A 23683-nucleotide genomic window follows, 5' to 3' on the forward strand; every position below is an offset into this window, starting at 1 on the left:
TTTTGTGACAAGGTTTTTTAACTCACTATTCCTAACCCTACTCCTACCCCCAACCCTAATCTTAACCATAACCTAATCCTACTCCTTCTCCCCACCCTAACCATAACCCCCCCACCCCCCCGCTTCACTTTTAATTAGGTGCAGCCTTCACGGAATGAATTAGAATGAATTTGTGCTGCCGTGACGAAAATGAGGCGCTTTTCGTCACAATATCACAAACCAATAGATTAATGTATATTTCTTGCTACTGAATCACGACTTGCCGTGAGACCAGGTTGCAAATACACTGTTGAAAGTCCATTGCTGCTATTTAATTATCATTATCCTTTCTTTAACGCTCAAGATTAACAGTGTATTCATTCATTGAGCATATTACAACACAAATTTAATCCATTCAAATGGCATTTGTAACACCAGCCTCATCACTATCTTGTCAAGGCGGTGCAGGTTTTTCTGGGAACTGATCTCCTCAGCAGGTGATTTCATAGATGATCAAGACTTAAGGGGTGGCACAGGTGATTGGGTGCAGGGAAAAATTTGCACTTGTCATGGCCCTTCATGGGACGCTGTGCCCACTCCTGTTCTAAATGAAACTACTCAGATCCTTCTCTGCTCGGAACTATGCTTCATAGCTTGTTGAACAAGATCATAGGCTGGACGAGTGTTTTTTGAATGCTGACTCGTCACAGTTGCGTGTCTACATCTATTGCTCTAAAGGAGGCTGATCCAAACACAGCAGTGAGAAATTGTGCATGAAAGAGAATAAACAACAAAATGCCTGTGGTTATTTGGAGTATGTAAACTATAAGAGTAATGGTGCCCTGACACTTGCATGACTTTGATCAGCGCACTTGCATGCACATCGTTGTGATGATCCCACCCACTGTGTTCCCAGCTGGATGCCTTGTGTTGTTCCACTGGCTGCTACACGTTGTGCGCTGGACACTGCATATATAAAATAATTATTTTGTAGGGGATTAATCATTTTCTCTTAGAGTTGGCTGTTGAAAACGCCTCTAATCATTTCCAGAATCACAGAGGAGCGCTCCAGCAGCAGCTTTTCTCTCGCAAGTGCTGAACGAGGTGGGGAAAGCATTTGGAACCGTCTGAAAAAGGTAGTTATATGTCATGTTTATATTGTAATGGCTTGGTAAAACAGTTGCATGTTCATAACTTCTTGTGAGCAGCTGTAAAAGTATGTTTATGATAGATTTAACATCTTATTATAATTGTGCAGATGAGCTGTGCTCTGATGCGGTGTGCTGACACAATCACTCGCACTCACATGCAGTGTTTTTGAATTGTTTGCATAATGTTCGCATAAGGTTCACGTAATTAATGCGTGACGGAGATTTTGAAGATTTAAAAATTTTCTTTGCTCACTTGCACGAAGCTGCACAGAGTTTACAATAGTTTACGACAAGTTTAAGACAAGTTTACTTTTGTGCACAGCAGAGTGTGTGCAAGTGCATGGATCAAGTTGTGCAAATGTCAGGGGGCCTTACGTTGCTTGTTGCAGGTACTTGCCTACATTGAAATGAATTAGCTGCAGGGTCATTGCAGAGTTTTAGAAATATTTAAGGACTATTTGCAAGTTAAATGCAAGGCTGTTGCAACCTGCCACGCACCACCAATGCCTGTCAGTAATGAAGGCAGACTAGAAACAAAAAAAAGAGGGTGGGGAAGGACAAAACTGGGAGCAAAATTATCATATGCATTGTTCACTGCAAATACTTACAAACTGTTTCATCACCTGTGGCAACACTGCAAGGACTTTGTGACCATGTGTTCCTTATAAACAATTATATAACGCATGAACAGATCCTTGTCATTTGGTGGTTTGTATGTCACGTGACACTGAGAAAAACAGATAGCAGTCTGTACAGTACACGATGCACAGCATCAGCTATGGACTACATTGTCAGGATTGTTTTTAAACTATCTGACTGTTTTTAAAGTTGACAGAACAATTTTGAATTGGATTGGACTCCAATTTAAAATTCATGTTGGACTGTTTGAAACCTCTTGACGTCAAAAGAACAGTGACGCACACCAAAATGCAAGTGCCTTTTCTCTTGTTTATAAATTACTAAAATATCAAATGACAAGGACCTATTTTAGCCGTTATAAACAAGTAATGAATGTTGTTTTCATTTTTTCAATGGAAAGAATATTTCGCCTCGTTGAATGGAACTTTTCATCTTTCATTGCATTAAATATTCTTACCATTGCACTCAAACATTCGTTGTTTACTATTACATTTTTTGTTGCATGTGATAGAAGCATAAGAGGAAAAAAATCTAAGTACAGATTGATGAAATATAGTTTGTAACAAGTGTAGAATGTACTTTACTGCTGCTGACAAATATGCAGAAGTAGTGCATACTCACAGAACAATTAAGCAAACACATAAACACACATCCCAGCAAACATGACTTTCAGATAACATCAGGTTTTGGTCAGAATTTGGTCATGACAAGTAATTACATCACCTAAATGTCATAAAAACATCAAAATTGATGTCAGATCATGACATCTGAATGATATTATGAAATGACGTCATTTGGAGGGTCATTTTGTAGATCATGTGACGTCCATACATAATGTCAAGCAGACACTGGAAGCTTGGTTGGTTGTCTTGTATTTATTAATAATTTTTTCAGCACTTGAAAGGATAGGGTATGGGGAATGTAATCTAAACTGCATCATTCCTGTAGAGAAAAAGGGCTACCATATTTTCCAGAGAATAAGTTGCGTTATTTTTTACTAGTGATTTATACTCCAGTAAGACGTATATACCGAAGATTCACAAGCTTGTTGTTAATAATTGTAATTACAAGCTTGTTGTTAATAATAGGAACTTTAATGACTATTTATATGGAACTTTCCCAAGAATGAAAACACTAAACAAAATAAACTCCAATAATAAAAGAACAAATTCATACACTACAACAATGTACAAAAATCCCAAATTAAAGAGCTCATTACACAAAAACAGGTGTGACTTATCGTCTGGTGCGACATATATATGCTTTTTCCTCTTCAACAGGCAGTTTTAACAGGTGTGACTTATAATCTGAAAATACACAAAATCAGTTTGCAGGAATATTGTAATAGCTTGGCCGGGATCTGTTATTTTAGGGGAAGTTTATAATGTAGTTACATAAGAGTAATTTTTTTTCATGAATTATCAAACAGTCACAGAAAGGCCATTTTTTGTTTGGGAAAAGATTGCTTAATGGTCAAGACACAACGTCAATCCATGGTGTAGCTGTAATGTAACTGGAAGTCTACAAAATTACATCAAGACAAAGCTACTATAAGGTGCCAAGGTCTCCAACAAGTGACGTTTTCACCTCATCGTACCAACAGAAATGCTTGCTGGGTTCCTGACAAGTGGAAGTAGAGTACAGAGAAAATATGATCCTTTTGTGGAGGACAATCAGCTGTGTGATACTGAGACCAGTAGTGGCTGAGGGAGAGGTCAGAAGTGGAAAATACAGTCAACAAAGTAGTGTTTGGGGCTGTTCAGAAGTATCACCGACAGAACATGAAACACTGCCCCTGAACACGTGAAAAGTCATTCTGAGTTCTGAAAATTTTTCTTTAAAGTATACTTGAGCCTCATGGGTGGTTTTTTACTTCACAAGGTTGTGGTTCACTTGCTGCCCGAGTGTCCAAACTGCATGCCTTTTTTCAGGACAGCTGATCATATAGACTGTTTCAGTACTGGGATGTAGGTTGGCACCGTGGGATAAAGCTGTTCTGAAAGTCATCCAGAAACAAAAAGAAAGAAGAAACTCTTGTAGTTATTTAGAAAAGCTTCCAGTACTTTTTCACCTCCCGTGCTAGTCACGCATCAAAGTGCCTCACCATGTTTGTTCTTCACACAAGATATTCATCAAGCGTTCATGAAAGAATATTCACACCCATTACTGACCCCCGCCCCGTCTCTTCGTTTGACCAGCCACTGGTGAATGTGTATTTGCTTCACTCCAGCAGCTGTGTTCTTTCAGAAACTGCCTGGAACATAACCAAGCAAAAATACCCCCAAAGAGGTGGCCACACCCTTTTGAATTGGAGCCAGTTGTTCCTGCACCCCATGGCACATCTGAACCCCACTGTGGTTCTAAAGGGCCGCCACACATGTGGAGACACGCCTGACTTTAAATAAAACCATAAAATCACTTTTCATTTAATGCAACAAAACAGATTAAATCTGAGCTTGGGTCTTCTGTATGCCTTCTGACAAACTGTTGATAAGATTTGACATTTTTCAGGAATTCCTTTTCTGTGCCACTCCACCATGAATCTGTAACATTGGTGACATAACAGAAAAAAGTGCACTGTGGACAGTTTCTCCAACCACAATCACAGTGACAGAAGTCTGCAATGCATCCACACTTATGTGGATCTTATTCAAATTGTAAATAAGACAATAGGATATATATATACACTCAACAAAAATATAAATGCAACACTTTTGGTTTTGCTCCCATTTTGTATGAGATGAACTCAAAGATCTAAAACTTTTTCCACATACACAATGTCACCATTTCCCTCAAATATTGTTCACAAACCAGTCTAAATCTGTGATAGTGAGCACTTCTCCTTTGCTGAGATAATCCATCCCACCTCACAGGTGTGCCATATCAAGATGCTGATTAGACACCATGATTAGTGCACAGGTGTGCCTTAGACTGCCCACGATAAAAGTCCACTCTGAAAGGTGCAGTTTTATCACACAGCACAATGCCACAGATGTCACAAGATTTGAGGGAGCGTGCAATTGGCATGCTGACAGCAGGAATGTCAACCAGAGCTGTTGCTCGTGTATTGAATGTTCATTTCTCTACCATAAGCCGTCTCCAAAGGCGTTTCAGAGAATTTGGCAGTACATCCAACCAGCCTCACAACCGCAGACCACGTGTAACCACACCAGCCCAGGACCTCCACATCCAGCATGTTCACCTCCAAGATCGTCTGAGACCAGCCACTCGGACAGCTGCTGAAACAATCGGTTTGCATAACCAAAGAATTTCTGCACAAACTGTCAGAAACCGTCTCAGGGAAGCTCATCTGCATGCTCGTCGTCCTCATCGGGGTCTCGACCTGACTCCAGTTCGTCGTTGTAACCGACTTGAGTGGGCAAATGCTCACATTCGCTGCCGTATCGGAATCCACATCAATATTTTCGTATGGTAGCTTAAATCTACGCATTTCGACATCGCCGTTGCTCCGCCAGTTTCTCTCGCTATCAGCTGACAACGCCATTATTGACATCTGCATAGCAGCGCTGTCAGGGCGCGGAGTAATACATCAAATGTGAAATGGACGAATATTATGCCATCGTCAACGCAATATTTTATGTTCTGAAATTGCACACGATTAACCAATCAGATTTGCGGAACAAATGTAACTGGATTAGAATGACTTTTCAGACACAACAACATAGACGGTGGCAGAAGACATCAAACGCAAGGCACTTTTTACTCATGGTGACAACATAACTCGTCTTCACCAAACAGACTGCACTACTTGAGCTAGAATAACACAGCAAATCTATAACGATAACGACACAGCTCTAAACTAGCATGCATTGCTACTATACATACATATATATATATATATATATAGTTTGCTCTGGGATGCCAATTAAACAACTTCAAATTTTAAATTTAAAGAACACAACGCCCATACGGCCGAGGGTATTTTAGAATTGTGTTATTTTTAATTCCTCTCCTGCCTCTGCCAGTTGAGAATGAACTTCTCATCTGTATTCCTGCAGTAACTCGCACTTGTTCTGCTACTTTGAATGTCACCCCCACATTTCAAATGTCAGCTTATCAAAATTCTGATTTTCTTACGGTTGCTTTAAAATGAAGATGAAAAAAAATATGTAAGGGAGCTCATTTGCAGTTTTTGTTCACACTTAAACATTGTTTAGATTCTCAGCAAAGACACGACTTTCTCTCTGCATCTCATACATTTCTGAGTGTAGTAAATGGGGAGAAGGTAATAAGAAGGTGGCTAAACATAGATGCATACATTTGGCATTACTGATTTAGTTAATGCATGAGTTATGATCATGAAAAAGAGTGACATTGTAAAGCCTTTTTTGTGAAAAACGAAAGACCTCCACATCTAAACACTGTTTAGACATATTTTAATTTGAAGTTTGGGAATTTACTTTCAGGGCATTTTTTTGTTTGGTTGATGTACTTAAACATCAAACTCAGGACTGCCCACTCTACTGAACAGAGTGTTGGTTATTGAACTGTGTGTTTACCAAATGAGTTGACTCACTCACTGTAAACCAAGTTTACCCAAGGGTATAATAATGAATTGAATCTTGAATCTTGAACCTTGAACTGTCAAAATTCTATTTACCCAAATCCCAATATGGTGGGGTGGTTAGGTCAGCAACACAGATGGTTGTTTTTAATTTCAGAATATGACACTCATCTGTGAATATGTCCAAATTTATCTACCAAAGGGATCAAGCAAACACCAAGCCAGCTGAATACCTCCAGCAGGGGATGCCTGACAAGAGTGGTCATTTATTACACTGTATGCTGCATCAGAAAGTTTTCACAGTGCTTCACTTTTTCCACATTTTGTTATGTCACAGCATTATTTCAAAATGGAGTAAATTCATTTTTCCCTCAAAATTCTACTCGCAACACCCCATAATGACAAAGTATGTTGTATGCAAAGTATGCTTTCATATCTTGGCTTTGTGTTTAGGGTCATTGTCCTGCTGAAAGATGAACTGTTGCCTCGGTCTGAGGTTGAGCACTCTGGAGCAAGTTTTCATCCAGGATGTCTCTGTACATTGCTGCATTCATCTTTCCCTCAATCCTGACTAGACCTCCACAGCATGATGCTGCCACCACGATGCTTCACTGTAGGGATGGTGCCTGGTTTCCTCCAAACATAACGCCTGGCATTCATGCCAAAGAGTTCAATCTTCATCAGACCAGAGAGTTTTGTTTCTCATGGTCTGAGAGTACTTCAGGTGGGCTGTAATGTGCCTTTTATTAAGGAGTGGCTTCTGTCCAGTCAGAAATACCATACAGGCCTGATTGTGGAGTAAGGAGAATGTTCAAGAAGGACAACCATCTTTGCAGCAATCCACCAGAGGAATGCTGGAACTCTGACCGAGTGACCATCGGATTCTTGTTCACCTCCCTGACTAAGGCCCTTCTCCCCCGATCGCTCAGTTTGGACAGGCTGTTGTATGGCTGGGGGTGCCTGGCTGCCTTTTGTTTCTGTCTTCATTTCTGTCTTTTGTTTTTCCTTCCAGGTGGCTTGCGTTCAGGACTGAGTGGCTGTGTGGCTGAGCTATCAGGACCTCACCCTGATCACCTGAGGCTGGTCATGTGCAGCTCGTCAGGACTCACAGCTGCGGTGCATCTACAAGGATTGGAGCATGGTTGCATTTAAGTCTGGAGTACACAGTGTGTATTTGCCAGAGACTCGACCTTGTGACCAGACGGGTGAGATCGTCGTCTCGAGAGCCATCTCATCATCATGGATGCAGAGACCATACCAGGTTTTGATGCCATGGTCTGTGAAAGAGGAGGGGGTGAGGTCTCATGCTCGTCAGCACACTTCCTGAGGTACAGTAGGTTTTGTGACTAACATTAGTACAGTCAGTAAATGTGGTGTCCCTCACACCTTATTATATTGAGCTGTTATGTTAGTCGTTTAATCAGCTTCCACTGCAGTTGAGAATGTGAACTGGGTGTTCCATGCCTGCAGGGTGGGAAGCTGATTAGTGATTAAGCCAGGAAGTGTTTGCTGTTTATGTACACCTTTGAGTGGTCTCTCTGTGTGTGGAGTGTGGACTCACATGATGGTTTATTCTTTCACAGACTCGGTTTGTCGCGGCCACCTGGGGGGTGTCGGCGGGGTCCTTGGGTCCGAACTGTTTCTGGCTCCGGACCGTTTGTGCTACTAGGAGCGCACCGTATCTCCACCTCGCAGACCGCGCACTCATTTGTTTGTAATTTGCACATCACTGTTATGTTATTAAATTCAGTTATCCTTTGTACCGTGCTCTGCTTATTTTATACTGGGTCCTTCAAACGCTGGTCGGTTCTCCGTCCTGCGTCCGACACATAACACAGGCTTCAACTCTAGGAAGAGTCCTGGTAGATCTGACCATCTTCCATATCCAGATTATTTAATTTAACCTTAATTTTACCAGGTTAGTCCCATTGAGATCAAGATCTTTTTTACAAGGGAGACCTGGACAATTATTAAAGTTTCCAGTTCATCTAACCTGCACATCTTTAGATGTGAGAAGAACCCGAAGCACCCAGAGGGAACCCATGCAAACATGGGGAGAACATGTAAACTCACCACAGGCAGAAATGTTCCTGTACTCTTCCTCAGATTTGTGCCTTGAGACAATCCTGTCTCAGAGGTCTACAGACAATTCCTTTGACTTCATGCTTGGTTTGTGCTCTGACATGCACTGTCAGCTGTGGGACCTCATATGGAGACACGTGTGTGCCTTTCCAAATCATGTCCAATCAACTGAATTTACCCCAGGTGGACTCCAATTAAGCTGTAGAAACATCTCAAGGATGATCAGTGGAAACAGGATGCACCTGAGCTCAATTTTGAGCTTCATGGCAAAGGCGGTGAATACTTATGTACAGGTGATTTCTTAGTTTTTAATTTTTAATAAATTTGTAAAAATTTCAAAAAACATTTTTCATGTTGACATTATAGGGTGTTGTGAGTAGAATTTTCATGGTAAAATGAATTTCATCACTTTTGGAATAAGGCTGTAACACAACAAAATGTGGAGAAAGTGAAGTGAATTTATTTGTAAATATAGTTTATATTGATACACACACTCAGTACAATATACCAATTCATGAATTACATATACCATATTTTCTCATCGGAGGGCCCAGGGCCAAGCATTAGCCCACCTCCCTTTTTGAAGAAAGTGTTGTGTGGGCCACTGAAGAGGAGGTACTGCTGGCCCACCACCAGAGGGCGCCCTGCCTGAAGTGTGGGCTTCAGGCATGAGAGGGTGCCGGAGCAACCGGGAGTGGCAGCTGGCAGTCATCACCAGCACCAGTTGTCACTCATCATCACCACAACCACATCTCCATAAAAGCCGGACAGCATCTTCACCTCACTGCCGAGAAATTGTTGGACAATTGTTTCCCACCCTTTCTGACTGTTTGCTGGGTGTTCACGCGCCCACCATCACCTGTCTGTTCTTCCTGCCAGCAGTACCCGATCTGACAGCCGGAGGCAGTGTCCACCTGGGGACCCAGTGCTTGGTGGCTCCGGGGTGCTTCAGATCCGGTGGCAGTGGAAAGCGTGTGGGATCCGGCTCTTTTCTGGATGGGCGTCTTCTATCCTCAAGCCTGCCCACACGTCACCGTGACTTATTGACTGTTGATCTCAATTGTGTTGTCTGTTGCTCTGTTGTGCACATTCACAACATTAAATTGTTATATTTTGGCTTATTCCATTGTCCGTTCATTTGCGCCCCCTGTTATGGGTCCGTGTACCTATACTTTCACAACAGAAAGTTGGTTAAACACCCACCTGAAATTAAATTAAATTACCTGGAATACATTTAGGGAATGAGAAAAGGACAAACAAATGGACACAATCAGGTGAGATATTTGTGATAAAAATTTTATTTGTGATGAAATTAGAGATTTTATTGAAATTGGCATTTTGATGTAAATGATACTGGCTATGCTCATGCACTGGCCCACTACCCCTTCAATTAGAATTTTACATGGAAAGCCCTGGGCCCTCTGATGTTTCATACAGTGCAGCGATCTCTGTATTCAAATGATTTCATCAAAATAACAACAGTGAAGATATGTCATTCATTTCCCAAAATGGAAAATATAATTTATCAAAATGTATATATTTCAACATATTTCACATTAGATTTGAGTCATAAAAATGTGCCAAGCTACAAAAAACAAAACAAACAAACAAACAAACAAAAACAAGAATGTAAGGCAAACCATGTTGTTATTATTATTATTATTATCATCATTATCATCATCATCATCATCATCTGTAGTAGTAGCAGTATTAGTAGTAGGCAACCCCAGCACAGATACTTGATATCTGCTTGATCCTTAAATTAATGGATATTGTGGTTGATAATTGAATCCACAGTATTACTACATCTAATGATTTTTCCATTTCAATATCTTTTTTTCTAACTTTAAATGCTCTGGAGCATGTCAACTGCTGACTAATTACTTTTCACCTCTTTGACAGACAAATGCTCTTTGATAATGCACTCATATGTAGGCTTAATACAAAATTATGGTGGAGCCTCATCCATTTTTTGGTAACATGAAATTCTTCTGCTTGACTGAAGCTTAATTAGCTCTCCAGTTAATGCACCTTGAGCATATATAATTAACATTTGATTTCTTAGACTTACGTACCTAACATTTACTGTTATGGTCATCTGCAAAGTGACTGGGCTGTTGATGAAGTACAAATCCACTTTTCCAAAATGAGCTGTCAAACAAATATCTAACATTCTAATATTTGCAACATAGTGTCATGTGGGTGGTTATTTTATGTGTGGGTTTTTGTTTTTTCTTTGTATTCATGTTTGGGTTTTTCTTTATGTTCATATTTTGTCTGTATTGTGTTTGTCTGACTTCATGCTCTTGTCTTGTGTTGGGCCCTCTTCCTGGTTGTTCTCCCACACCTGTATCTTATTTTCCCGAAATCACATCTGTTATTTAAACCCTCTGTTTTCCCTCCTGTGTTTGCCGGTTTGTTGATCCTCGTGTTTTCGTTCCAGCCTTTTTCTCACAGTTCTTAAGCTTTTTTTTGCCTCGTCGTAAGGCCTGTTTGCTTGTTTTTTGACCCCAACTTGGTCTCATGATTTAGACACCGTTGTTGATTTTGGCTTTCCTTCCTGTGTACCGACCTTTCTTGATTTTTCAGTAAATCATTTTTTACACTCCACGCCTCTGTGTGAGTCTTGCATTTGTGTTCAGCCTTTTTTGGACCCATGTTTCTGATACATTATGATTAGAACTTTGTAATGAACAAGACCTTTTTACACCAAGCATGATACAAATATATGTCCCAATTAGAACCCTTTATGGAAAAAGCATTTGTTTAAATGCTATATTCTTTGCCTAATCACTGCAAGCATTGCTTTCATTTGCTGAACAGCACAACTCTGTGTGTGTGTGCACATTCGTCAGTCTGCTGTGTGCATAAAAAAAAAAAAAAAATCAGAGAGTGAGTAAAAGCAAAAACGTCAAAAAGAATTCAAAATAGACTGGAAACAAGGAGATCTGAGACAGGTTCAGTACCTTTTGTGCGACGTGTCGCAAAGGAGGAGGAGGAAGAGGTGGCAAGAGAGGAGGTTAGGGAGAAGCGTCGTGGGACCTCTGCCTCCTTAGCAGCAGGTTCTGCAGCCAGCGAGGGGTCAGGAAGGAGCGAGAGACATGGACAGGCAGCGAAAGAGAAACAAATAACAGAGCGAGAGATGCAAGAGATAGAGGAAACAAAAAGAGTGAGGACGAGGGGGAAAATGTGGTGGGATGATGAAAAAAGGGCGACATACAGAGAGAAAAGGAAAAGCAAGAAGCAGGGAGAGATTGCAAAGAAAAGAACAAGAGCATACAAAGGGTAATACAGCAGAAGTTATGTGTCAAAAGAAAAGGAAAAGGGTGACACAGTGACAGGATAAAAGTAGGCAAGGTTGTTAGTTGGGTTGTCAATACGGTGAACATCAACTTTACATCTTTTTCCCATTAAAATCCCCATTATTTAAAGACAACACTGCTGTCATTACTGTTGCAGCAGCATAATTATGTAAAATTGTTTAATGTCATGTAATAGCCTAAAATGGTTGTAGAGTGAATGGCAATGAAAAAAAAATGTTAGGAGCAAATGCATGCAACACCATGTAAAAATGGAGAGTATGAGGCTGATTTTAACAACATCTAACCAGGCTGCACTCCAAACCCCAACCCTATAATGAGAAGTATTTTACAAGAAAATGACTAGAAAGAAAGCCCAATTAATTTTGTACTCTAGGTCATGATGCCCACTGGATTTTTTATTATGTGGATGCTTACTTCCATTATAACTGTGTGTTCTATTCTATTCTATTCTATTCAATTCTTGTTGCATTTTGTTTATTTCAGCTTTATTATTGTTAGTAGGGTGAAAGCAGTTGGTCAAGCAGACCCTCTGAATCTGGTCTGCTTGAGGTTTTATCCTCATAAGACACCTGAGGGAGTTCTTTCTTCAGAAGGTCCCTGATGGTCCCTTAGAAGGACGGGGAGATGATCGTCTAGTGGTTAAGTGCAGGGGTTGAGACCAGAGGAACCTCGGTTCAAACCCAGCCTGACCGGAAAATTACTAAGGGCCTTTGGGCAAGGTCTTTATTCCCCAAGTTGCTCCCGGGTTGCAGTGACCATCTTGCGTAGCAGCACCCTGACATTGGCGTGTGAGTATGTTTGTGTGAATGGGTGAATGTGAGGCATTGTAAAGCACTTTGAGCTTCTGATGCAGATGGAAAAGTGCTGTATAAATGCAGTCCATTTATCTATCAGTCAATTAATCTGATAGTCTATATATGTGTAGGGCAACTTGGTGGATTAGTGGTTTCCATTGTTACCTCACAGCAAGGTCTTGGGATCGATTCCCACCTGGAGTCTTTCTGTGTAGAGTTTGCATGTTCTCCCCATGTTTGCGTGGGTGCCCCGACTTCCTCCCACATCCAAAGACGTGCAGGTTAGGTAAATTGGAAACTTTAAATTATCTGTCAGTGTGTGTATGGGTGTGAATGTGTTTGTTTGTCTATATGTGGCCCTGCGACAGACTGGTGTCCTGCCCAGGGTGTATCCCACCTCATGCCTTATGATTGCTGTGATAGGCTCCAGCTGCCTGTGACCCTTAATTGGAGTAAGTGGTTGAAGATGAGTGAGTGAATGAGTTTTTTGTCTTCTTTTACCAGAATTTGCCTTTGTCTCCCATGAACCTGACTTGAAAAGCTATTACTTATGTTAACTACCATAGGGTTAGTTAAAATTCACAGCCCTCACTATCTTAGCATGCAAAGGCAACGAATTTGGTCATCTCTAGTAAACTGGAAGGGGAAAAAAAAATCCACTTAAGTGATGAGCGAAGTAATTAACAACCTTCTTAATGCTTAAATGATCCGGTGAACTCGAGATGAAGTCAAAATATGGTGTGGTATCAAGGTGCAATCCAGACTGAAATACAGCTATGTTTCTAAGAGTGTGTGGGGACTCCCCTTTGGATGACCTGGTCTCATTTGACCAGTGGCATTCAAATCCTTCCCAAAGCCACAAAGATATTTCACTCAGTTACAAATGAAAGACATTACCACTCTTAAAAAATAAAATGCCCCGTTGCTGGCAGCACAGTGGCTTAGTGGTTAGCACTGTTGCCTCACAGAAAGAACACCATGGGGTCGCTTCCCATATGGGGCCTTTTTGTGTGGAGTTTGCATGTTCTCCTGTGTTTATGTGGGTTCCCTCCGGGTGCTCTGGCTTCCTCCTACGTCCAAAAACATGCAGGTTAGGTAAAACCGAAACTTTAAATTGGCTGTAGGTGTGTATGTGTGTACTGGTGTGAATGTGTACGTCTGTCTATATATGACCTTGCTATGGACTGGCGTCCTGTAAAGGGTGTATCCTGCCTCGCACCCTCTAACTGCTGGGATGAGCTTCAGTCCCCCTGCGTGATTCCCCTGCATATAGAATCACATATGTAACCTGTCATTTTGTGACAGGCTTTTATGGTGATTGTTGGGAAAGTGTAGTGACACGGACCCACAACAGGGGGCGTAAATGAACGGACAATAGAAGGAGTTAAATTTGAACACTTTACTGTTGTGAATGCCACAACCACACACAGCAGATTATAGAATAAATACAAAGTCAATGGATAAAGGTGTCGTGTGGGCAGGCTCGACGATAGGAGACGCCCATCTAGAGAAGAACCGGAACCACACGATTTCCTCCGCCACTGAACCCGAAGGATACTGGAGCCGCCAGGTCCCGAGTCCCCCAGGTGGCCACCGTCTCCGCGTGTCGGATCTGGTACTGCTGACGAAGAGCAAAGACAGTCAAGTGTGGGTGTGTGTACACCCAGTAACAACAACGGTGGGAATTCCACCTCCACCTCTAACACACTCGTGCAGCTCCTGTCTCAAACACTTATCTGACGGAAAGCAGAGCGAAGCAGTCGCAGCTTCCAATCAATATTGGAATATTCAGGCTGAGAGTATTACCTCCGTAGGAGAACGATATCTCGGCGACGTGGTGGAGGTGTCATCCTGGTTTTATCCGGGGTGAAGTGCAGATGATCGGTGACAGCGGTCATAGTTGATGAGTGACAGCTGTCACCTCGGCTGTTCCTGTGAGGCGGCAGCGTCCTCTCGTGCCTGAAGCCCGCACTTCAGGCAGGGCGCCCTCTGGTGGTGGGCCAGCAGTACCTCCTCTTCTGGCGGCCCACACAACAGTGATGGCAGCTCAGTTATGAAGACAAGCTGTTTTTAAGGACAATTCCTTCAACATGAATGATGAATTAGGAAAATAACTCACCGTACTCTTCTTCAACTAGTCTATATAATTGTTCATGGACTGGCACCTCCATACCTAGCTGACCTAATTAAACCTTATGTACCGGCCCGGGCTTTGCGTTCTCAGGGTGCAGTGAATAAGAAGTCTGCAGGTGATAGAGCTTTCGCTTATCGTGCCCCTGTTCTGTGGAATGATCTCCCCGCGTCAATAAAACAGTCAGTTCTGTGGAGACTTTCAAGTCCAGACTTAAGACGCACTTAATTTCCCTTTCGTATGGTTAGCATACTGGCACAGTATAGTTCTGCGGTTTTTGACTCTTTTAATTCATTTTATTAGAAAACGTAACGTGCCGCGGCCTCAACTTTACCTAAATTCTGGGTCTCTTAGTGAAGCTTAGGGCTTGTGGCCGGTGATCACCTTAGTATTTCCTGTTTTTCTTGTTGTTTAATGCTGGCAAATTATACTGTACTAAGTATACTGATTTGGCGCTATATAAATGAAAATAAATTGAAATTGAAAATCAAAATCTTACTCTAAATGAGGTATCTAAAAATTATTGCTGGAATGTGCATCGTTGTTGTGGAGGTTCTGCAGTTTGAAACATTGTCACCTTCCTAAAATAATGGCCTAAGTCATATTTTCCAAAACATGACTTAGGCCATTATTTTAGGAAGGTTACAATATGGCTGACGGCCAAAAAAAAATGAAAATGTCATCTTGGAGCAGTTCATTATTCAGAAAGGACTTTCCACATAGTTGTCACAGACTCTGGAAAAAGCAGTAAACAACACACCGCTCAATATCAACAACTATCAGGTATCACTAATTGAATTTGTCATGCTTTGTCTTACATATCTCTGGAGTTTGATGCAACATCAGTGAAACAGAGCAGTGAAACACCTTTCATTCATACTGAATGTAACTCCTGCCCCCTAGTGAATATAAGGGAGTGTGTGCAGAAACTGCATGGAGGCGCTGGGATTATAAAGCTTGTAAACAGAATAAATCCAAAATTCTTCTCCCTCCTGACTTTAAATTCTCTGCCACTATTAAAATAAAAAACACCCGAGCATGGAATGAATGTCTGAGTGCTCGCGAGGCACCCCATGAAACAGATAAATCAGCCCTTGATTCTGGCCTTTCTTCACTGATGCACTTGCTGAAGCAATGAAGTGGAGAAAGGTGCAGAGAGGACACTTGTTAATGGAACGTCCATTCAGGAGGACATCTGCCATCGACTCAGCATTGATTCCTCTTTCATATGGCAGACAGTGCTTTCATCACTCATTATTGAGGGGAAATGTGCACACATCATGTGTGAGCCTTTTGTGTCTGGGCCTATTGTATAACCCAGTGAAAACACAAAACTGCCAAAAGATTGGTGTGCCAAGCTTGTGGCAAAAATCTTTTTTCATGTTGTCATTATGGGGTGTTGTGAGTAGAATTTTGAGGGGAAAAAATGAATTCACTCCATTTTGGAATAAGGCTGTAACATAACAAAATGTGGAAAACGTGAAGCACTGTGAATACTTTCTGGATGTACTGCAGATTACACAACCTCAGTGTCTGTGTGGTATTTTTTTTTTGTAAAACACTTGAACATCAACATTAGTTTGCAGAAAAAGATTGTAATATGACATTGTAATGGAGCTATATGCAGTATGAATTTATATAATATATATATTATATATATATAATTATAAATATTCTCACAAGTGACAAGAAGCTGGTACTTGATTGCATATTTTCTGCAATTTGATGAGTACTTTGCACTTCTACGTAATGTCATAGGATCACTTTGCAAGCTCAATATGCTATGCATTGTCTATGAATATGAATAAGGGAAAACTGTAAATGGCTTTTTTTTTCGATGATGGCAGCAATTGAAGAGGCAGCTTTTTGAGATCAGCATTTACCTACATAAACCCCATAGCTTCATAATGCAAAGTAGAGATTACAACAATATGATAAATTGAGCCTTGAAGGAAAAGCACAGAAAACATGCTCATTGGCACCTCAACCATTGAAATTCCAAAAACGCAGACATTTCAGAGTCCTCTTTCTCTGAAGAAACTATAAACCTCAAAGTTGTATTCAATTGTTAATGCCACAATGCAGAAGGTGCTTTTAAATTCTACAAAATCCAATTCACTGTACCTAATAAAGTGGCCAGCCTCTCTCTCTCTCTCTCTCTCTCTCTCTCTCTCTCTCTCTCTCTCTCTCTCTCTCTCTCTCTCTCTCTCTCTCTCTCTCTATATATATATATATATATATAATTTAGAAAGAAATTTCATTGCACTTGTATGACAATAAATCTATATATCTAACTATACACACACACACACACACAGGGTGAACACTAAAACACTCTTTGGTTTCAAATATTTATAATAACAAACATCATATGAATAATTTTACAATTTTGAAGAAGAAGAATCTGCAAAACAGCAAAAAAAACAAAACAAACAAAAACATGAGTTTCTGCAAATGTTGATACCAAAATTGTAAGATTATTCATGTGACTTTTGATATTATACTGTACATATTTGAAACCAAGGAGTGCTTTTTTGTTCACCCTGTATACTATATATACACTCAACAAAAATATAAACGCAACACTTTTGGTTTTGCTCCCATTTTGTATGAGATGAACTCAAAGATCTAAAACTTTTTCCATATACACAATATCACCATTTCCCTTAAATATTGTTCACAAACCAGTCTAAATCTGTGATAGTGAGCACTTCTCCTTTGCTGAGATAATCCATCCCACCTCACAGGTGTGCCATACCAAGATGCTGATTAGACACCATGATTAGTGCACAGGTGTGCCTTAGACTGCCCACAATAAAAGGCCACTCTGAAAGGTGCAGTTTTATCACACAGCACAATGCCACAGATGTCACAAGATTTGAGGGAGCGTGCAATTGGCATGCTGACAGCAGGAATGTCAACCAGAGCTGTTGCTCGTGTATTGAATGTTCATTTCTCTACCATAAGCCGTCTCCAAAGGCGTTTCAGAGAATTTGGCAGTACATCCAACCAGCCTCACAACCGCAGACCACGTGTAACCACACCAGCCCAGGACCTCCACATCCAGCATGTTCACCTCCAAGATCGTCTGAGACCAGCCACTCAGACAGCTGCTGGAACAATCGGTTTGCATAACCAAAGAATTTCTGCACAAACTGTCAGAAACCGTCTCAGGGAAGCTCATCTGCATGCTCGTCGTCCTCATCGGGGTCTCGACCTGACTCCAGTTCATCGTCGTAATCGACTTGAGTGGGCAAATGCTCACATTCGCTGGCGTTTGGCACGTTGGAGAGAAGTTCTCTTCACAGATGATGCGAAGGAGATGTGTTGCACTGCATGAGGCAAATGGTGGTCACAACAGATACTGACTGGTATCCCGCCCCAATAAAACAAAACTGCACCTTTCAGAGTGGCCTTTTATTGTGGACAGTCTAAGGCACACCTGTGCACTAATCATGGTGTCTAATCAGCATCTTGGTATGGCACACCTGTGAGGTGGGATGGATTATCTCAGCAAAGGAGAAGTGCTCACTATCACAGATTTAGACTGGTTTGTGAACAATATTTGAGGGAAATGGTGATATTGTGTATGTGGAAAAAGTTTTAGATCTTTGAGTTCATCTCAAACAAAATGGGAGCAAAACCAAAAGTGTTGCGTTTATATCTTTGTTGAGTATATATATACACACAAGGTCTGTGAGAAAAGTAACGGACCTTTTTATTTTTTTCAAAAACTATATGGATTTGAATCACGTGCGATTACATCAGACAACCTTGAACCCTCGTGCGCATGCGTGAGTTTTTTCACGCCTGTCGGTTACGTCATTCGCCTGTGGGCTGGCTTTGAGTGAGGAGTGGTCCACCCCTCCCGTCGGAATCTCTTTGAGAACTTCCTGAGAGACTGACGCTTTGCTTGATCAAAATTTTTTCAAAAACTGTGAGGCACATCGAAGTGGACACCATTCGAGAAATTCAGCTGGTTTTCTGTGAAAATTTTAACAGAAGATGAGAGATTATGGACTGTTGCTGTCGCTTTAAGGACTTCCCACGGAGCGGGTCGTCACGACGTGCCCTGAGCCACCGTCGTCAGCCTGTTTTGAGCTGAAAACTTCCAAATTTAAGCCTCTGTTGACCCAAGATGTCGTGAGAGAACAGAGAACTTTCAGAAGAGGTCTGGATCAGCAGTTTATCCGGACATTCCACTGTTAAAGGAGATTTTATTAATGAAAGACATGCGGACAGGTCCGTGCATCGGGACGCAGCCGGCGCGGTGCGGCGGCACAGGAAAAACACCTCCATGTGGATAACCATTTGTAAAATCCAGGCGGCTTTTGATGGCTTTCAGTTGAGTGAGTATCTGAGAAATTGTTTAACAGCTGGACATGTTCCAACTTGTCCTTAAGGCTTCCAACGGAGGTGTTTTTCCTGTGGCGGCATGCGGCGCCGGCTGCGTCCTGACACGCGGACCTGTCCGCACTTTCTTTCATTACAAAGTCTCCTTTAACAGTGGAATGTCCGGATAAACTGCTGATCCCAACCTCTTCTGAAAGTTCTCTGTTCTGTCACAACGTCCTGGGTCAACAGAGGCTTAAATTTGGAAGCTTTCAGCTCGAAACAGGCAGACAGCGGTGGCTCAGGGCGCGTTGCGACGTCCCGCTCCGTGGGAAGTCCTTAAAGTGACAGCAACAGTTCATAATCTCTCATCAGCCGCTAAAATTTTCACAGAAAACCAGCTGAATTTCTCGAATGGTGTCCACTTCGATGTGCCTCACAGTTTTTGAAAAAATTTTGATCAAGCAAAGCGTCAGCCTCTCAGGAAGTTCTCAGACAAAGAGATTCCGACGGGAGGGGTGGACCACTCCTCACTCAAACCCAGCCCACAGGCCAATGACGTAACCAACAGGCGTGAAAAAACTCTCGCATGCCCACGAGGGTTCAAGCTTGTCTGATGTAATCGCACGTGATTCAAATCCATATAGTTTTTGAAAAAAATAAAAAGGTCCGTTACTTTTCTCAAAGACCTCGTATATATATATATATATATATATATATATATATATACTCAACAAAAATATAAACGCAACACTTTTGGTTTTGCTCCCATTTTGTTTGAGATGAACTCAAAGATCTAAAACTTTTTCCACATACACAATATCACCATTTCCCTCAAATATTGTTCAAAAACCAGTCTAAATCTGTGATAGTGAGCACTTCTCCTTTGCTGAGATAATCCATCCCACCTCACAGGTGTGCCATACCAAGATGCTGATTAGACACCATGATTAGTGCACAGGTGTGCCTTAGACTGCCCACAATAAAAGGCCACTCTGAAAGGTGCAGTTTTATCACACAGCACAATGCCACAGATGTCGCAAGATTTGAGGGAGTGTGCAATTGGCATGCTGACAGCAGGAATGATAACCAGAGCTGTTGCTCGTGTATTGAATGTTCATGTCTCTACCATAAGCCGTCTCCAAAGGCGTTTCAGAGAATTTGGCAGTACATCCAACCAGCCTCATAACCGCAGACCACGTGTAACCACACCAGCCCAGGACCTCCACATCCACCATGTTCACCTCCAAGATCGTCTGAGACCAGCCACTCAGACAGCTGCTGAAACAATCGGTTTGCATAACCAAAGAATTTCTGCACAAACTGTCAGAAACCGTCTCAGGGAAGCTCATCTGCATGCTCGTTGTCCTCATCGGGGTCTCGCCCTGACTCCAGTTCGTTGTTGTAACCGACTTGAGTGGGCAAATGCTCACCTTCGTTGGCGTTTGGCATGTTGGAGAGGTGTTCTCTTCAACTCTATGCGAAGGAGATGTGTTGCACTGCATGAGGCAAATGGTGGTCACACCAGATACTGACTGGTATCCCCCCCCCCCAATAAAACAAAACTGCACCTTTCAGAGTGGCCTTTTATTGTGGGCAGTCTAAGGCACACCTGTGCACTAATCATGGTGTCTAATCAGCATCTTGGTATGGCACACCTGTGAGGTGGGATGGATTATCTCAGCAAAGGAGAAGTGCTCAGTATTACAGCTTTAGACTGGTTTGTGAACAATATTTGAGGGAAATGGTGATATTGTGTATGTGGAAAAAGTTTTAGATCTTTGAGTTCATCTCATACAAAATGGGAGCAAAACCAAAAGTGTTGCGTTTATATATATATATATATATGTAAGGATTAAACAACTCGAACCCGTGCATTATACGGTTTGAATGCACGACGCGGAGTCTAAAACACTCAAACCGCATTCATATAATGCACAGGTTCGAGTTGTTTAATGCGCTTATACCATGGTCCCACACAGTGAGCTAACACACAAATATTTATTTAAGTTAACAGAACTTGATAAAAATATGTGAGTATTTGGGACTATTTTATACCAGCCTCAAGATATTTCGTCTCTGAAGCGCTTACCGAGTCTGCGGGCTCGCACCGCAGCAGGCCACTCACACCGGCCCCCTCTCTGCTGTGTCGAGCTGCGGCCAATTCTGGCAACAGGTCCAGAAACCACACTCGCTGTTTTGATGCGGAGCGCTCCGGCAGCCCGCAAGGATAGAACTGTTCTCTTCTTCTTTCCCGTTTTCAATCTTGTCCAATTCATCCGATGTTAAATCTTTACACCGTTGCTTTTGCTGTTCTTCTCGTTTGCTCTCCTCCTCTATCCATTCCTCAAACATTTTATTTTGGCCAAAAATATTAAATCCACTTGGAAATCCATGTTTTATCACGTTTTTGTCATTCACCTGTCAAAACACAGCTGATCTGCGCCAACTGGTTCGCGCGTTGCTATGGTGATGGCCAGAGCGGAGTGATTATAACAGTGACTTAACTCGCCGAACTACGTGTGCGTATACACGAAAATAATGCACGCCACTTAGACATGGAATTCTCACTGACCATGGTAAAAAAATAAATAAATAAATAAATAAATATATATATATATATATATATATATATATATATATATATATATATATATATATATATATAAACAACATTCATGGATATTTTCTCATCTTGAACCTTGTCGCATGGGGAGCACATGGTGGCTCATGGTAAACTTATCGCTGTTCAAATCAGCCTGGACAAAAGAAGAGTATTTCCATCAGACCCAAACAGACAAGCAAAATGGGGAGTACTTATGGAGTGAGAGACCAGGGAGCTGTCTTCCACAAGTAGGATATGTAGCAAAAATTCCTCTAGTGGTCATTTGTTGGTTTGAGTGCCAGATAATTCAGAGAAAGCTGGAAAGGGAGCTTACTTATTGGTTTTACACTGCGGATGAGTCTATGGGATTCCACTTCTGTAGACAGGGGAGGAACAAAGAAAAAAAAAAGGTCTCCCAGTACCGTCTTCATATTGGATCATTTGTTCATCATCTCCAACATCAGGCAAAACTGACAAGTTAATTATAATGAATGAATGATTGATTGTAATATCAGACCCGATACTGCTATTTTATGCTCCACTGCTCATTAACAGTTGGTGCATTGTGTGTGCATGCACAGAATTCTGGTCATATTCTAGACCACTTGTTGTGTGGGCCGCCAGAAGAGGTACTGCTGGCCCACCACCAGAGGGCGCCCAACCTGAAGTGCGGGCTTCAGGCACGAGAGGGCGCTGCCGCCACGGACTCAGCCGGGAGTGACAGCTGTTACTCATTACTTCCTGACAGCTGTCACTCATTCTTCATCATCTCACTCCATAAAACCCAGACGTCATCTCCACCTCATCGCCGAGATATCATACTTCACTGGAGGTAATATCCTCAGCCTTTTGTAAATCTGTTTATTGTGAGTGTTTGCAGGAGTACCGGTCCTTTTTGTGGAGGCTGTGCAAGACGGCACTCGTTTTCCTCTGAGGGATCGCTGCAACATATTGAGTGAGAGGTGGAGGTGGCATTCCCACCGCTGTTGTTACTGGGTGTACACACACCCACACTTGACTGTCTTTGTTCTTCGCCAGCAGTACCAGATCCGACAGTCGGGGACGGTGATCACCTGGGAATTCGGGACTTGGCGGCTCCAGTATTCACCAGGTTCTGTGGCTGGCGGAAATCGTGTGGTTCCGGCTCTTCTCAGGACGGATATCTTCTATCCTCGAGCCTGCCCACATGTCACCTTTGTGGATTGACTGTAATGATATTCTGAGATTGTCTGTATGTTCGTTGTGCACAATTCACAACATTAAATTGTTACCTTTTGGCTCATCTATTGACCGTTCATTTGCGCCCCCGTTGTGGGTCCGTGTCACTACACTTTCCCAACAGGATATCTCGGCCAGCGTCATGGACTCTGAGGGGCGTCACCCGGCTGTTGAACGACCAATGGGAGAGCAGGGAGCGCAGGCGTCTGCAGGAGGCATGATTGGTGAGCTGCAGCACATTCTCACCGCCTTTACGGCTCAGTTAGATCAGATGACCGAGCAAAACATCCTCCTGAACCGCAGGGTGGAGGCTCTCTCCGCACAGATGGCGGCGAGCGCTCAGGGCGCTGCTGCAGCTCGTCCTCCTGCCGACCCTGTGCAGGATATGAACGTTCCAGTGGTGGTTCAACAACCCCTCCCACCATCCCCTGAAGCATACATAAGCCCTCCTGAGCCATACGGAGGTTGTGTGGAGACGTGCGCGGACTTTCTCATGCAATGTTCGCTCGTCTTCGCACAATGTCCCGTCATGTACGCGTCAGATGCTAGTAAAATAGCTTATGTGATTGCTCTGCTTCGGGGTAAAGCACGCGCCTGGGCTACGGCGCTCTGGGAACAGAATTCACGGTTGTTATCAGCATACACTGGGTTTGTGGGGGAGTTCAGAACAGTGTTTGATCACCCTAACAGAGGAGAGACCGCTTCAACTGTGCTGCTGTCAATGAGACAGGGACGCGACAGCGCAGCCAGTTATGCAGTCAACTTCCGCATCGCGGCTGCGAGGTCCGGCTGGAATAACGTTGCGCTCTGCGCCACCTTCATAAACGGACTGTCGTTAGTCCTGAAGGAGCAGCTGGTAGCTAAGGAGGAACCGCGGGATTTAGATGGGCTTATCGATCTCGTT

General features: G+C 42.4%; 1 protein-coding gene across 9 annotated transcripts in view; it reads right to left on the reverse strand.

The window, feature by feature from the left end:
• Nucleotides 1-23683, reverse strand: part of mcf2l2 (MCF.2 cell line derived transforming sequence-like 2) — a 373245-nt gene that overhangs the window by 30391 nt on the left and 319171 nt on the right. For 5 of the 9 annotated variants that reach the window (XM_034180353.1, XM_034180346.1, XM_034180345.1 and 2 more), the window contains exon 29: nt 11343-11441. The exons of the other annotated variants lie outside the window; for them this stretch is intronic. In XM_034180353.1, coding sequence (XP_034036244.1) covers nt 11343-11441 — 99 coding nt within the window. The remainder of the gene's footprint in view (nt 1-11342; nt 11442-23683) is intronic. 9 annotated transcript variants of the gene reach the window in all.

The sequence above is a fragment of the Thalassophryne amazonica genome, chromosome 10, assembly GCF_902500255.1.
Source record: "Thalassophryne amazonica chromosome 10, fThaAma1.1, whole genome shotgun sequence".
In the NCBI taxonomy this organism is placed as follows: domain Eukaryota; kingdom Metazoa; phylum Chordata; class Actinopteri; order Batrachoidiformes; family Batrachoididae; genus Thalassophryne; species Thalassophryne amazonica.